Raw genomic sequence first — 15,526 nt, forward strand, 5'->3', positions numbered from 1 at the left:
GATAGCGTACGTGGCGGTGATGAGCTAACGCTGGGTTTTGTGCTATAGTCTGCCAGCATTTGAAAATGCTACTCACATCAGTGGGAGTTTTGTGGGCCATTCCATAGCCTTTTAGTATTAACAAAGTAGATTTTTTTCCCCATTGATTCTGAGGTGGCTGAATTTGAGAGGCTGCCTGGGGTTTCCTTGGGTCAGTGGAGTCTGGGTGTCACAGACTGAAAGATTTCAGTTGCACCTGTGTAAAACCATAGTAGTCAATGGAGTTGCACGGGTTTCATGCTGGCGGTAACCAGTTTCATGCTGGAGTCTGATTTCACTTGCATTGATCAACATCAGGTGGCATTTCATTAACATCAGTGTAAGGAAGGTTAGAATCTGGCCTGTAGTCGCCAAAAGGCCAGCTCAAATGATTAATAGATTCCTAAATTTTTAAGGCCAGAAGGGACCATTATGATCATCTGGTCTGGCATCCTGAATATCATAGGATTGTACTTACATTTAAAGTGTCCACTAGTAATTGTTACACAGTTTTCAGTATACCACAGTGTTCTGGTTGGTTGGTTTTTTTTACTGTTTTGGGGTGGTTTTGTTCAGCGGGGATTAACTAACTGGAAAGAAGGGGGTCATTCGAAGGGAGGGAGGTCAGTTGGATGGGGTGGAAAGGGATGACTACTGGAGGTTAGCAAGAGGTAGGCTGAAGCGAAGAGGCAATGAATGACTGTGGGATGGGGACGGGGGTTGGCGATTGCAAGAAAGTTAGGCTGCAGAGGGGAAGGAACGGCAGAAAAGCTGTCTGCTGACCTCCTCGTGTCTGAGACAGAGTTGGCTGAACTTTGGAATTGCCATTCCATGGGAAATCTTCCATTTTGAAATCTCCTTTTAGCCTGAATCACAAGGAAAAGTCAAAATAGCCATGTGACCTTCTCAAAGCGCTTCATTTCGACAAAGTCAAAGGGACTTCATTTTTGACTTTATCCTTTGAAATGAGATGATTTGACCTTATCAAAACAAAACACTTTAATAATTTTTTTTCCTTGAAAAAATTTCAACAAAATTGATATAGTCCTGTGAAATGTTCAGATTTTGTCAAATCAGTATTTTCTGGTTGACCAGCTCTGGCCTGAAGGTCCGTGCTGCATGAATTCATTTATTCGCCTTATTTACAGGCAGCATTTGCCCTGTTAATATGTTAAAAACATCTCGATTCCAATGTAGCCTGGATACCCTTGAAGACTATAGGCGCGCTGGTGCAGAGCGCTCTTTGACTTTGTATCCCGCCTCCAGACATTCAGCGCTAGGGATTGTTAGCAAGCGAACCCAGCTGATCGTACTGTGACAATAGTCTTTAGGGTGGAATTCACCCCTTCCCCTAGGTCTAGATTAGAACAAGCCCTGGGCGCCAATTAAGTCCAAGCCTGAGCAGTCATGGCATTTATGAATGTGCCAACTGAATGTATTTCCTTCACCGTATGCTAAGGGTCCTCAGCCCTTTCCACAGCACGGACCATGGCTCATGGCCATCTCCCCTCCCACTCACAACAGTGCAGCCTGCACCCTCCCATGTGGCAATTGTATGACATCCCGGTTGCAAGTGCCATTGCTTACTTAGCAATCTGATAGCAGAAAGGTATTTAAGGGCTTCCCAAATGTTGTTTAAAGCTAAGGGCTTAAATAGATGTGAACAGGTGCATGGATCATTGTGCAGGTCCCCTGCCTCCTTAGGGAGAGAGGCTGCCTCTCGGTTAGTCAGCCTCCCAAATCACAAAAGGCATTGTAGACCTGATCTGATTGATTTGCAGCCACTTTGAGGTACAGCGAAAGCCTTTTGTGACACTTATTGGCAAGCATCTTCTCATTGCAGATAATTCCCTGCCAGCCTATCCTGAGCACATAGGTGATTGCTGTTAAATTAATGGCTTGAAGCACAATACGAGCCTTTTTATTTAGTTACTGCTTGATAGGCAGTTAATGCAGAGTTGCCAAAACGTGAGTGCAGAGTTTTCTCTGTGCTACAGCATTCGAAGGGGGAAAATTCATCCTATGACGAGGGCTCACATGAGGCTCTATGCACCACTTAATTCTCACGTTAAGGGCAGTGGGGCAGAGCGCAGCATTTGGCCCTGGATAATAGTGGCCATGTGATTTCAAAACCGGTGCCACTCCAAAAAGAAATCAAAGTACCCACCACCCAGAGATAGCGTTGATTTAACGTTCAACAGTAGCTTCACATATGGGTCGTGCGTGTTACACATTTACCTTACCGACAGTAAAGTCCTTTGAACGTCAGGGCCACTGTATGGGGAAAAAATGTACTGAAAATTCCCTTTTTAAAAGTCAGAGTGATTTTTAAATTCATTTTGAAATGCAGCTGCTAAGAGAAATCCCTTTCCAGCACTTGGACCCATCACTGTAATGTTGCCTTCTTGGGCTAATCAGGCAGTTCCCTAAGACTTTAGTGAAATGGTTCAGATTGCTCTTTCTTTTCCCTCCCTCTTTGGGCTATGGAAAGAGGCTACTGGACCTTTTGGATTTAGTGGTGTTGTCACGCTCTGTCAGCTATGTACCACAGCTTTCTAGCGGTAGCCAGCAGCCTACAACATGGATCAAATTCATCCCTGATGTAACTCAACTTTGTGCCTGAGTATGCGCATGCATCTTTGTTGCTTGCAAAAACGTGTGTGTGTGTGGGTCTTTATCTAAGTATTTGCATGGCCCATATCAACCGAATATTTATGCATCTCCTGGTCACTTGATTTTATCCTCACGGCGCCCCTGTGAAGTAGGGCCGGACCATCCTCCTCTAACAGCTGGGGAACAGGGCAACATAAGTGACTTGCCATGACAGGATTGCAGAGCTATGTGCCTCTCTAAGATGCTGACCCTGCAGGCTGCTCTAGATCCATAGCTTTCATTGAAACCAATGGGAATTTGGAAGCTCAGCACTTCTCAGGAGCGGGCTCCAGTTCTAGCCTGTTATGGGCAATAGTAACTTGCTCAAATGGTACTTTCAGTGCAGCATCCGTGGGCATTATGATACCATCTTGAAAGCTCATCGAAGTCTCTGATCTTTGGCTCAGGCTCTGTGACTGGGATATTGAGGCACTCTTCTTGAGCCAGCTCTTTTTTTTTTCTCCTGAAACATCTTTTGCTGCCCTTACAGGCAGCTTGGTGAGCCCGCCATAGGGCACGCTTTCATTTCGAGATGGGCTGCTTTTGAAAGCCAAATCTTCCAGAAACCAGCCATGAGGTGTGGCCGCGGGGGGGTGGGGGAGTGTCCTTGGTATTGTGGGGCTTTACGTGGGTAGTGGCTATTGGAATAATGATGCCTTTTTAGTGGGCACTTTGCCCTCCCTGCCTGAGTCATTCAGTGGCACCCACAATGAAATACAACTTGGGTTTATATGGAGTCATTCATACGCAAGGATCACAGAACACTTCACAGCCAATTACAAGTCTGTACATGCAGAGAACGACAGGCGCTGACTACGCTAAGTCAATTCTCACGGTAGTTTCTGTGCCTGCCAGCATGTTACTGGCGGCTAACACTGGGCGAATTGGACAGGCAGCATTAGACTGGTTCACTCAGCCGAAATGATCAAGCAGTGTCCTGGGAATATCTTCTCTGGATTCTTGACCACAACTTTGGCAGAACCAAGGAAGAGACCGCGCCAGAGAAGCCATCCCAGTTTTAACACTAAGTCCAGGGTAGGACTTTGGGGGATGAGACAGTATGTTATGGATACCCATGCTGCACAGGCAAAAGCAATAAAACTGATACACCTGATAAACAGTTTAACTGGTCTGTTAAGCTGCACCGATGGCTGTTGCCAAAGTGGTGCAAAAAAGCCAGAGAATACCAGAGAAGTTGGCCCAGTATTACATTACTACCAGATTCAACCTCTAATTCCATTCTTTTCATTTCTAAAATCCCCTGTATTCTGACCCAGTGGTGACCGCCCATCAACCTCCCCCACAGGAGCTCCTGGCAGGGGAAGAAGTAACCTGTCAAGGGTGGGAGCTGGAATCAGTGCTAGAACACACTGATCCCCATTCTCAGACCTCCCCTCTTCAAAGCATGAACTCCACAGTGGCCAGAGAGGGGCCTCAGATTTTTTAGCCCTCAAATTCTTCCTTGGTGGCCATTCTCTGCATTAGACTATGTCTTGTGGACTATGCAGCCACATCACGTACTACTTAAACATCTCCTGAGAGCTTTTTCAGCTCTTTTGAGCTGCTATTCTTGGCACTGAATCCTTGGGCTATTTTGAAATGAGGCTATAAAGCCTGGCGTTTCCGGGTCTGGGCCATGCCTAGTGAGCCCCTGGGACGAAACTCACCCCTGTGCAGAAGGCCAGTACATTTAAGTGCACCATTAAATTTGTGCGTAAGTCCTGTGCTGGTTGTCAGCAAATTTTGAAACTCATTTCTTTTCAGACCGGTTCCTTAGCCATTTAGGATTGGGCGGGGGTAGACAGAATCCTTTCCCACCGTCCTGCGGATGTTCCTGTGGGGGTGTGCCATACCACTTATCTTGCCAGAAATGGCATCAGCAAAATTTAGCTCCACAATATTGAATCACTTCAGTTCTGCATAACGACTCAAATGAATTCTTTAAAAATTAAAAACAATGAAAACTCTCCTGCAAACAGTGCTTACCAGAACTCACAGTTATTGTATCCTGGGAGAGGAATGAGAAAATAGCTTAATGCAGAATAATTTATAGCTATAAAATGGGTTACATTTTCATAAAAATTTTATTTTACTGTTTTTTTTAAATAATTCAATGCACTGGCAGTATAATTAACCCCTCTATGAGAGACACAAATGTACCAGTTCAACCAATATTATTTATATAGAGACATTGTGTTTAAAAACAACAAAAGTACATTTAAAATGTTTGTACATAAAGTATTACTGTTATTTAAGAAGGAACAAAATGTAAACAAAATGCATAATTGTGCAACACATTGGAAATACAAAGCAAAACAGGCAGGATACAATTTTATACATATAAAGCAAAAGAAATCAAACCTTTATAACTATACAACATTTCAGTAATTGCTTGACATTTTAACAGTTACCTTGGTCTGTACAAAACATCTTAACTTATACGTAAAACTTTACAAGAATAACATGCTTGTTGAGAACAAAGACACCTTGTGGAATTGCAGCAATTATGGATATGATATTTGCACACGCACAAAAAAGGCTAGTTCAAGGATAAATCAAAAGTAAGAATGCAAGCTAAAGGGGTATTTAGTAAATTACAATCTAATTTCAATGGCTAATTGAGAAGAACATCAAGGTAGAAGTTAAATCTGACTTTGGTAGGAAGGCCAAGAGGTCTTCATGATGTCATAGTGGCCAGTAACCAGAACAGAAGGTATATAAATGTTCCTGACATTTTGGTTACTTCTACACATACAAAAAAAGCACCCAAAACAAACAAAAAACCCCAACAAACTCAAAAAACAAATTTGAGCTTTTTGTCACAATAGTCAGAGATGGAGGTGAGAAATCACAGATTTTTCTAGACTAATCCCAACACTAGCAGGTAAAAAACAAGACATGTAGAAAGAACAAACATCCCTTTAGTTTGCCATTATTACTTTTCCCATATGTTAGTCATCTTATTCGGTTTTTCAGCAACCAGAAAACTTAATCCGAACTGTACCATTTTAAAAACAATGGCTTGAAGGTAAAACAAAAATAACCAGATCTCTAAATCTGTTTTCAAACTTTGCAATGATATGTCCTAGGCCTCATGAACATTGATTTTTTTTTCTTAAAAGAGTATTTCAGATTCAGAAGAAGATATGCAATCCAGAGATGTCACGAAAATACACGAAGGAATAAAATATACAATAGTCTGTGGAATTACTGGGACTGTCAGTTTGGATAAAATGTACACCGAGTTTATGAGTGTCCTCACATGACATATATGGCTAAAATTAAACTCCTGACTGCATCCAAGTAACCTATTTAGGCCCTAATTCTGCCATCCTAATGATGAGCGGTAACTTAGTCTGCTTGTAGTTAGCTCCACTGATTTCATTGGAACTAACTGTGGATTAAGGTGCTCAGTGTAAGTAAGAATTGTAGAATTGCGCCCTTAATACATATTTTCAATGATTTTTAAATATACAAAATTTCATTTGGCTTCGAAAATACACTTCAACCCTCTGAAATGTCTTTGAGCAGGAGTAACAGATTCCATCTTTATACTGCAAGTATTTACGCAACATTTGAATGTATTTGCCATTTTTCTATGTAAGCTAATGCTCATGCCAGGAAATATTTAAACTGAGGGGTAATGAAATTGCACCATGCCTTTTAGTTCAAAACAAAACAATCTGCAGGACTAGACTGCAGGCAGAAATTCACCTCCAATTCTTTTAGCAGGGATTATCTGATGCTTTAACTATTAGAAAACAGCTTGAGTATATATTTGTAGAGCTGCACTTAATTCACACAGCACAGGCTGTAAAACTATACAGGCCCCGTTCAGGCTGTGTAAATCAGCTCTGACATCAATGGAGCTACCTTGACGGAAGGCATCTGGGGATGTGGCTGATGACTTTCAGAAACCTACAATCATTGTTCACGTCCTACGTAAAAATCAGCAGGGGAAGCGCAGAGTGAAAATTTAAACGACATCAGACACAACACAGGACAGCACTAGCTATTGAGTTATTCTCAGTTCTGAGGGTACTTCTTCCAGGCTGTGTGGTCTAATGTGGCTTTACAAAGTACTCTAGATTTCGTTGCTTTGCAAAGTCCATTTCCTTATAGACAAAACAGGAATAGCTTCATTAGCATGGTCAATAAACAAGAAGTGCGATGATAAAGCTTTGGGAGTTCCCCTGCACAGAGATATGTTGGCCAAAAATTAAAAAAGGTTTGGGTTTATGGGCCAGAGCCTCAGCTGTGTATATTGGAATAGCTCCATTGAAATCAATAGAGTTGCACCAACCTACATCACATGAGGATCTTGTATTCTGGTTTTTCATGAAGCATAGAAAGAGTTTGCTGTTGCCAGCTATTCAGTTAATTGAAAAATTCTGGAGTAAATGCATCATGCCAGTAGGTCAAATCCCTGATGTTCTGCCTCACACTTATATCCCACTGAAGTCAAAGTTTTTTTACCTAAGTAGGGGCTGAGTACATTTATGGGCTGGTCACAGATCAAATCTGCTTACAGTTCCCCCAGCGTAGATCTAGAGTAACCAAACTGAACTCAGTGAGTCAGATCCGACCTAAGATACAGTTACTTCCACTTAAGTAACTGATTTAACCTAGTTGAGGATCTGGCATAATGAGCCCAATGTTGATCTCAATCACTCCATTATTAAGGGTAAAATAAGAACAGAATTTGGACCAGAGAATTCCATTGAAGACATTTGAGTTGCTCTAGATTGCCACTGCTGTTGGTCAGAGCACCATTTGGCCCCCAGTATGTAATGTGGGATTTAGCCCTAAATTATAAGTAACATTTCCCTAAGTATTTTTTATAATGAAACTCAGTTATGAGCCTGATGCTCTGATTGATACAGGTCTAAATCAGGAGTAACTCCATTTAGGTCAATGAAGTTACACCAGTGCAAAACTGTTGTTATTGAGAGTAGAATCAAGCCCAATATGGGGAGTAAAGCATTGTTGGAATTTGTTGGAATGGAATTTGCATATAGTGGAACTCACGTTCCAGTAAAGTAGAATTAAAGACCCAAACTGGTTCACACACAAATCCAGCTCATCTTGCTCATTAGTTAATATCATTGAAATTAATGGGACACAAGTGTAGATGTTCAGGCTCCGACTGGAGGCATAGCTCTGGAACCCCATGAGGCAGGAGGCTCAAGTACCCTTGTGATCTGCAGCTGCTCCATAGTCTGAGGGTAGGGTGGGGGTAGGGGCGGGACTTCTTCATCTACCTATGCCAGAGGTACCCAGGCCACAGACTGCTATGTGGGCTGGTTTCTGGGTCCCTGGAATCAGTCCTTGGTGAAGTTCTGTGGGGGAAAAAATGACCTTGCTACAAGAAAGGGACTGTAATGACAATATTAGTGCACTGTGTCATGGAGCCACACAGTAAGGCAGGTTAATTCATCAGACAGGGTTGAGGTGCACAAGGCCTTCTCATGACATAATATCACAGCCGACAGGTTTCATCAGGCATATCAATAATAATAAATCCCTTTTCACAGATGTACAAACAGGTCAAATTCAGAAAGTCACACTCATGAAGTCATCCCTTCTTCAGTAGGTTTCCAATTTCATTAAACATTGCTTCACATTTCTGCCATACATATTTCTACGTACCCTCTGATTCCACGGACAAATCATCTTCATGGTACTTCTTATGTAGTATTTCTGACACAGTAAGTTTCTCATCTAACACCAGTTTTACTCTGTAACGCCTTTTGTTTGAAACGGCACTCATTTCTGCCAGTGTAAACCTACCGAGTCACATTGGTCTACATGCTACGTGAGAGCCAAATCAGGCCCTTTGACTTCAATGGATTTAAACTGGTGTGAGATCAGAATCAGGCTTGCTGCTATCTGAAGACCGCCCCAAAAATACATCAAACGGCTTTGAAAAGTGCTAGCTGAAATAAAACTGTCAAGAGTAAAACTTAGAGATAGGCTGTGTAAAAGACCCCCAAAACATGACCACAACTGAACTTTAATCAGGGAAAAACACTGGCTGCTCATTAGGAAAGTTAAGATAGTGAGGACCATAATGATTGAGCACTTAGCCTATATATTATTAGACAATACAGAATGCCTGGATATGATTTTGTGTCTATGGAGCTTCTTCTTATTTATTATTTGTATTATCATAGTGCCTGGGAACCTCAGTCATGGACCAGTACCCCAATTGTGCTAGACACTGCACAAAAACTGGCCAAAAAAACAGGTTTTCTGTTTTGGAAGTGTAGGAGGGTCAAGAAACGGACCTCTTCCAATCCTAACATGATTTATCTTATTTGCCTTTATAAAAATCACCTCTAGGGGGCGCACATTTGATCATTAAATGCTACATAAAGTAAAACTTGCAAATGGGGCAAGGAGCATAAGGATGGTGGAGTGGCCCTTATTTTTAAACTTTCTCGCTATCTTTCCTTCTCCAGAATTCCCACCGAAATACAATAAAATCAGGTAGACTTGCTAGCAATTCAAAGGCCCTTTCATGTGCTATACCAACACCTCAGCGGGTGGGGTCTGCACAGCTGGATGATACGCACACAATATGTTTAATATGCAATATTATGGGTGTATTGAGACTTTTTTTGCTTTCCTCAGAAGTATCAGACACTGGTCACTGCTGGAGGAAGGATACTGGATGGCCTGGTGGTCTGAGTAAATGTGGCAAATACTCCCTATGGTATGCTGATGGAATATGCATATAAGACCTGATCCTTCACCATGAAAGTCAATGGGAGCTTTGCCACTGATTTCCATGAAGACAGGATCAAGCCTGTGCAGATGCCATTGCTTTCTACTGTATTTCAGTTTGCTTGGGACAAGAGAATGGGGCACATTATCTGACTGGGGGTAAGGGCCCTTTTCTACAGAGGGACACATTAATGTCCCCGCTACCACATAAAAGTAATGCTTCATCAAGGAAGCTCACTGCTCACTTCCTTGTAACCAAACTTTTCTTACATCTCCAAACAGTTATTAAAGGTCCCATTGTTGCCACTGAGCCTTTCAGCCTTTTAAGCTTTCTTTCCCTGAAATAATAATTTGTTTAAAAAAATAGAATTAAATACCCACAAAAACAACATGACAAAAATATGTCCTTCAAAGTAGCTAAAAGTTGGTCAAAAAGTTTTCAGGGAGGAATATCCTAAAAATCTTTGAATTTAGAAGCACCCCAGAAATTAAAGGTTCAGAGTTAACGTCTTATATACTAACCTAGGATGTGGATAATTTTGTTTCATAAGAAGGAACCAAAGTCCTTGACCTTGAGTCTTTTTAAAGACAACAGACCTCCCCTATCTTCCCAGTGAGGTCACCTATAAATAAAACAATCAGTATTTACACACTGAGCTTATTAAGTGACCAAGAGTCCAAAGGTCATGCAACAGCAAGAAGAGGGCCAAACTCAACTCTGAGAAACATGCTGGGAAGGATGCCACCAAATGCTCCCAACAAAATGACAAGCTCAACTGGAAAAAAATAAAAATCCAGATTAAAAAAAAATTATTTAAATAAGCAAAGCTAAAGAAGTGTGAACAATGGACCAAATCCTGCAATTTGTATTCGGGTCCAAACTTTCCCTACTCGCAAAGGAAGTTTTCTTGAGTGAGAAGTGCCCTAGGAAAAGCTAGCCCTATATTTCAGGTGAGCAACTGATGCGACCATATGAGGCATATGGTAGCATTCCTAAACTTTCCCCTCAACAGCATCCACTACTATGGACCTCAGTTCCTTAATGAACATCATGTGTCTGGGAAATACATACTGTTCTCAGAGTAGGCACAAGGCCATACCCACCATTTAAGACCAATGAAGCCCACCACAAGGTGTGTAAGGACCTTGCTTGAGCACTTTGGACTTTGCTGCACCGTCATTTTGCACTGATGGATCCCCGATATTTTAGACTTTAGTCCTTAGCCTGTGTGTTCCCTTTACCATAGTGCTATGCATATTGATCTAAACATCACTTAACATGCCACCTCTTGCAATGTTTGGTGTCTTTCTGAAAACCCAGCTGCAGGTATCAGGAACCTGCATGAGTATTCCAGCTTTCATTAAAAAAAAAAAAGATATTTCTAGTTCTCATGGTTATGGCGGGACGCTTGAAAACATGACTTGAGTGTTGGTTAAAGACTCAGAAATGATAAGACAAATAAAAGGAACACAAAATATGCTATGAAAAAAACCTCATGATTTTGAAGACAGCCTCATAATTTTGGGGGCCTCTCTCACGGTCTTTGACAGGGTGACAGAGAAAAAGCCCAGGCAGATACATTATCCCCTCATACATCAAAACTCTTCCCCTTCAAAACAAGCAAACAATTTCATTCAATGAAATCTACTTGAAATGATAATTTAAAGAGTACAATTACTCCATGAAGATGCCATGTTGGCATTTGAAAGGTGATGAATATAGTGCCTGTAAAAGTGCAATAATCCTTAATAACTAACCCAAAAGAAGCATCATCCCCAAGGATAAGAAGGTAATTCACTCTCCATGTTTAATTTGTTTCTAAGCTGCTTTTGAAACAAGACTGCTAAATAGTATGTTGGCTTGTGATCCTAGGCTTGACTGCTGGACTTCTTATAATTGTGCCATTGATTCAACATACATTTCAAACTAAGTCACAGGAGGCAAAATCAGGTTGGCTAATTCTCTAAGCTGTCTAGGTAAAGGAGATGTGAATGTATGTTAAATTTTGAGATAGGCGTCTGTTTACTACAAGCAACAGGGGAAAGATAATACCCTGACTCGGAGAGGGTAGCTGACTCTTTGAACAGTCATGTCTCTGAAGATTGTATTTCAAGATATATATATATATAGCCTTCGTAAATCCATGGCAGGCTAGGATTTCAGTCTACGTTAAAATAATAAGAGAGAACAATGTTCTTCATTACGCTGAATAGTTAGTCAATCCAATAGGAGAGGCCTTACAAAGAGAATGAAAAACGTAGGTCACAACCAACCCATCAATACTTCAGTTCAGTTATCAGAAACACCGATGCTCATCTGTTAAATAAAAAGCTGCGTGTTTGAAAATCACCCTCTTTTTATGGTTATGAAGGGTTCTTGATATCCTGGTTTTATTCATTAGAAAAAGGAGCCAGAATCAGTATGATAAGTTCTTTTGGATTCATGTTTCAGCCATGTTACCTGAACTCCTCAAAGAACAGATAAGGGTACATTGCTTACTTTCGGAACAGGAATGTAAAACTAATCCAGGATGTGCATGTTCTGTCCTTTATAGACTACCCCATCAGCATGATTTATCTAATGGTATACTTCCCACACTGGCTACATTTACAAGACCTTGTTGTGGAACAAAATATTATGATTTATAGAATTTTTAAAGGTATTTATTAATAGGAGCTAATACACAATTGTTTAAAAAGATAAGTTTATCTTAAAATATGGATTGGGCGCAATCCTTATTGGAAACGTGTAAGACCTGTTTTAAAAACCTAGCAGTCTGAACCTTTTAAATGCAAATTTGTCCTATTTATCTGGTCACAATCCAGTTAGTAGAATCCAATATCTTGCCCGATTAAAGGATATACAGGCTTATATATCAAAAGGAAATTACAATTAAATAATGTCTGGATGATACTTAATACACATGTCATGTTATTTCAGTGAGATGTGACCCAGAATGATATTTACATTGCCAGGAGGGGTTTTTTTTGTTTATATAAATGAAATTTACAGTTTGATAAGGTGTGCCAGCATTACATCAAGAATGATATGAGGCCATTTAAAGTCTTGTAAATTACCGATATAAATTCATTTTGTTTTGTTTCATGCACAATTGCTTCCTGCAGGGCTGCCACAAGACCAACGCAGCTTATAAGGAAAAAAAAAAAAAGGAACGAGTGAATGAAATGGTCTAATTTATTCAAGATTGCTTTGAAATTTTCTCTGAATTGTCTCATGATTATGTATGCGTTAAAGGAATGGTCAAAATATGACAGCATGGGTAAATAAAAATGGAAATTGGAAAATGGGTAATTTGGAGAATTGGGAGACTGAAGTATTCATGGCCATTATGAAGCAAATATGTTGCTTTTGGGTAAATCTAGTGATTGCCTTTAATTTGTCATTGTTTTCAAGAAAGTAAGATAATACTGTCTGCTTCTAATGCTTGGAAATCAACAAAACAGGTGTAAATTAATGCCCCAGGGTGTTGGAAGTGCCTCAGCAGCAGCCAGTTAAATTGCTAGCGAATCTCATCAAGAATCCATACTTTCACATACAATATCAATGTTTATAATGTAGCACTCCTGTTAACACGTGCTGTCACTGAGTCGCTTGCAAGAGGAGATTGTTTGCCAAGAAAAATCATGGAGGAATATTTGCTTGAGACCAAACAGTAGGACAGAAAGTTCACCGATTGAGTACATGAATGGTAGCTAAGACTATGAAAGCCAATGTTTTGAAATTGCCTAATCAACTGCCTTGTTCTGCCCACTTAAACTGGTAAGCCAACAATAAAGAGAAAAGAATATCAAAACCTCATTGCGTAGTGTGGCATCTTTCTTTAATCATTCCTCCCAATCTTTTATCTCTTGACACCTTTGGTGATTTTACGCTACATACCTATAAGATGTTCAGAGCCCTTTTTTAGAGACCAGGCCTATATAAAGTAGGAAATCTTAGCAATAAACAGTTGCAGGTAATGATGCCAGAACTAAGCAGTGAACAGCTTGGCTTGGGTTCAGAGGACAATTCTGAGTGAATGGCTATAACTTCTACTAATTTATTTCAGAAGAGAATTTTCATATATACCCTCATATATTTAAGACGTTTTGTACTGTTTCTCAGGAATCCATATCTTCTCAAAGTGCTTTTTTTTATTTTCACTCGAAGGCAGTGTCGACTTAAAACAATACTGCAGGGAATGTACCGTTCCATAAAGCACATAAGGATAGCAGGATCCAGGAGACGCAAGGCATAGAAATTGTCAAAAATGATTAGATGGTACAACACATACTGCTCTTGAGTCATAAGTTCCATTTATGGTGACTTCTACTTCCAATAGATAAGATATAAAAAAAAAAGGCAATAAAAATGAAGTTACATGAATCAAGCTCCAGAAATGAGTGGAGTTCCACCAGTGATCGTCTGTGCCCTGGTAGAGGTAGAACAACGGGGATGTTATGAAGAGGGCAGCAGTTGCTACAACAAATGTGCCTCCATGCGGAGCCAGTGAAGTCCTTGTCGAACGTAACGGACCAGACTGGTCATACTGCTGTGTTGTGTTAATGGTCCCATGACTGAGTCCAGGTCTACAAAGAACTCTGCAACACAGGAAATGGAGTCATTGTTTCAGGTAACTGTGCAGAAATACATTAATTAAGATTATTTCACGCTCAGTGGTTATGAAGCAACTAGTGAGTTCTCAGAAGCTCATGAGCCTGCAGACCTAGCATGCATGAATGACTCTTGATAAGATATCTCAGGACTGTGATTCATAGATGTGATTCATAGATTCATAGATTCACAGATTTTAACGCCAGAAGGAACCACCCTGATGACTTAGTTTGACCTTCTCTATAACACAGACCCCAAAGCACCGCACCCAGTCATTTCCGTAGCAAGCCCGTCATTATTTCACGCTCAGTGGTTATGAAGCAACTAGTGAGTTCTCAGAAGCTCATGAGCCTGCAGACCTAGCATGCATGAATGACTCTTGATAAGATATCTCAGGACTGTGATTCATAGATTCATAGATTCACAGATTTTAACGCCAGAAGGAACCACCCTGATGACTTAGTTTGACCTTCTCTATAACACAGACCCCAAAGCACCGCACCCAGTCATTTCCGCAGCAAGCCCATCATGGCGGCTTAGACTGTAGAACATTTTTTAGAAAGATAACCAGTCTGGTCTTCAAGACTGCAAGTGATGGAGAATCCACCATGTCCCTAGGCAAGCTTTTCTAGTGGTTAATTACCCACACTGCTCAGTGATATATATAGTATATGCCATCTCACAAACCTTCCTACATTGTATATATGGAAAAAAATATATGGTATGACGTAAGTAAAAAGACTTCCCCTTATACTACTACTTGGGATCAAACTGTGATGTTGGAGTTGAATATCCACCCCTTTGAATATTATAATGATACAGAAGTGACATAAAGGAAACAATGTATTCAGAAAACTGGCTTGTGTTGCCAACAGTTATAAACAGGCCATTATATGTCACATAATGAATATAAACCACATAACAAACGTACATTGTGATACAAAATCTGTCTTGCTGAAATTATTGTATTGTAAACTATCTGTCTTTCTATGAAATATATTACATTTCTATATTGTTTTCAGTTGAAGACCTCAAAATCTTTTACAAACTGCTACAGAAACTACAGTAGATACTGTACTTGCTGACAAAATGCAGCCACCTCTGGAGTGAAACTGTGGCAGCTTCTTAACACTACATAGCGCTTATATGACAGGAGCTGAAGAATACTGAATGCAATTGAAACTGCAAGTTGAAACTTTAAACAGGCAGAATATCCAAGATGGAAACTGGCTAGAACATTACTACAGTGTTTACTAGTGGTCGCATTTTGACTCGGTTGGTCTTGATTTTCTGCTGTGTGTGCCAGGTTCTCAGTTGTTGCTTGCATGACTGAAACAGCTGGGAATGAGCAGTGATTCTCTTATAGTACCTTCACCTAGTCACCAGAAGCTACTCTTGAAATGATAGAGGCTCCTTTTCTGCAACTCACAACAACCTCTGTTGGATCTGTTCCCTCCTTGCAGCTTCTGGTGTTGTGGCAGCAGGAGGAGCCGAGAGAGAGAGAGAGGTAGAGAC

General features: G+C 40.6%; 1 protein-coding gene across 7 annotated transcripts in view; it reads right to left on the reverse strand.

The window, feature by feature from the left end:
* AFF2 (ALF transcription elongation factor 2) overlaps positions 1-15,526 on the reverse strand; it is a 472,316-nt gene that overhangs the window by 45,017 nt on the left and 411,773 nt on the right. For 6 of the 7 annotated variants that reach the window (XM_073358388.2, XM_073358393.2, XM_073358387.2 and 3 more), the window contains one exon: positions 4,736-13,998. The exons of the other annotated variant lie outside the window; for it this stretch is intronic. In XM_073358388.2, the coding sequence (XP_073214489.1) occupies positions 13,877-13,998 (122 nt within the window). In that variant the 3' untranslated portion in view covers positions 4,736-13,876. Of the gene's footprint in view, positions 1-4,735; positions 13,999-15,526 lie in introns of those variants that run through there. 7 annotated transcript variants of the gene reach the window in all.

The sequence above is a fragment of the Lepidochelys kempii genome, chromosome 9, assembly GCF_965140285.1.
Source record: "Lepidochelys kempii isolate rLepKem1 chromosome 9, rLepKem1.hap1, whole genome shotgun sequence".
NCBI classification, from domain to species: Eukaryota; Metazoa; Chordata; order Testudines; family Cheloniidae; genus Lepidochelys; species Lepidochelys kempii.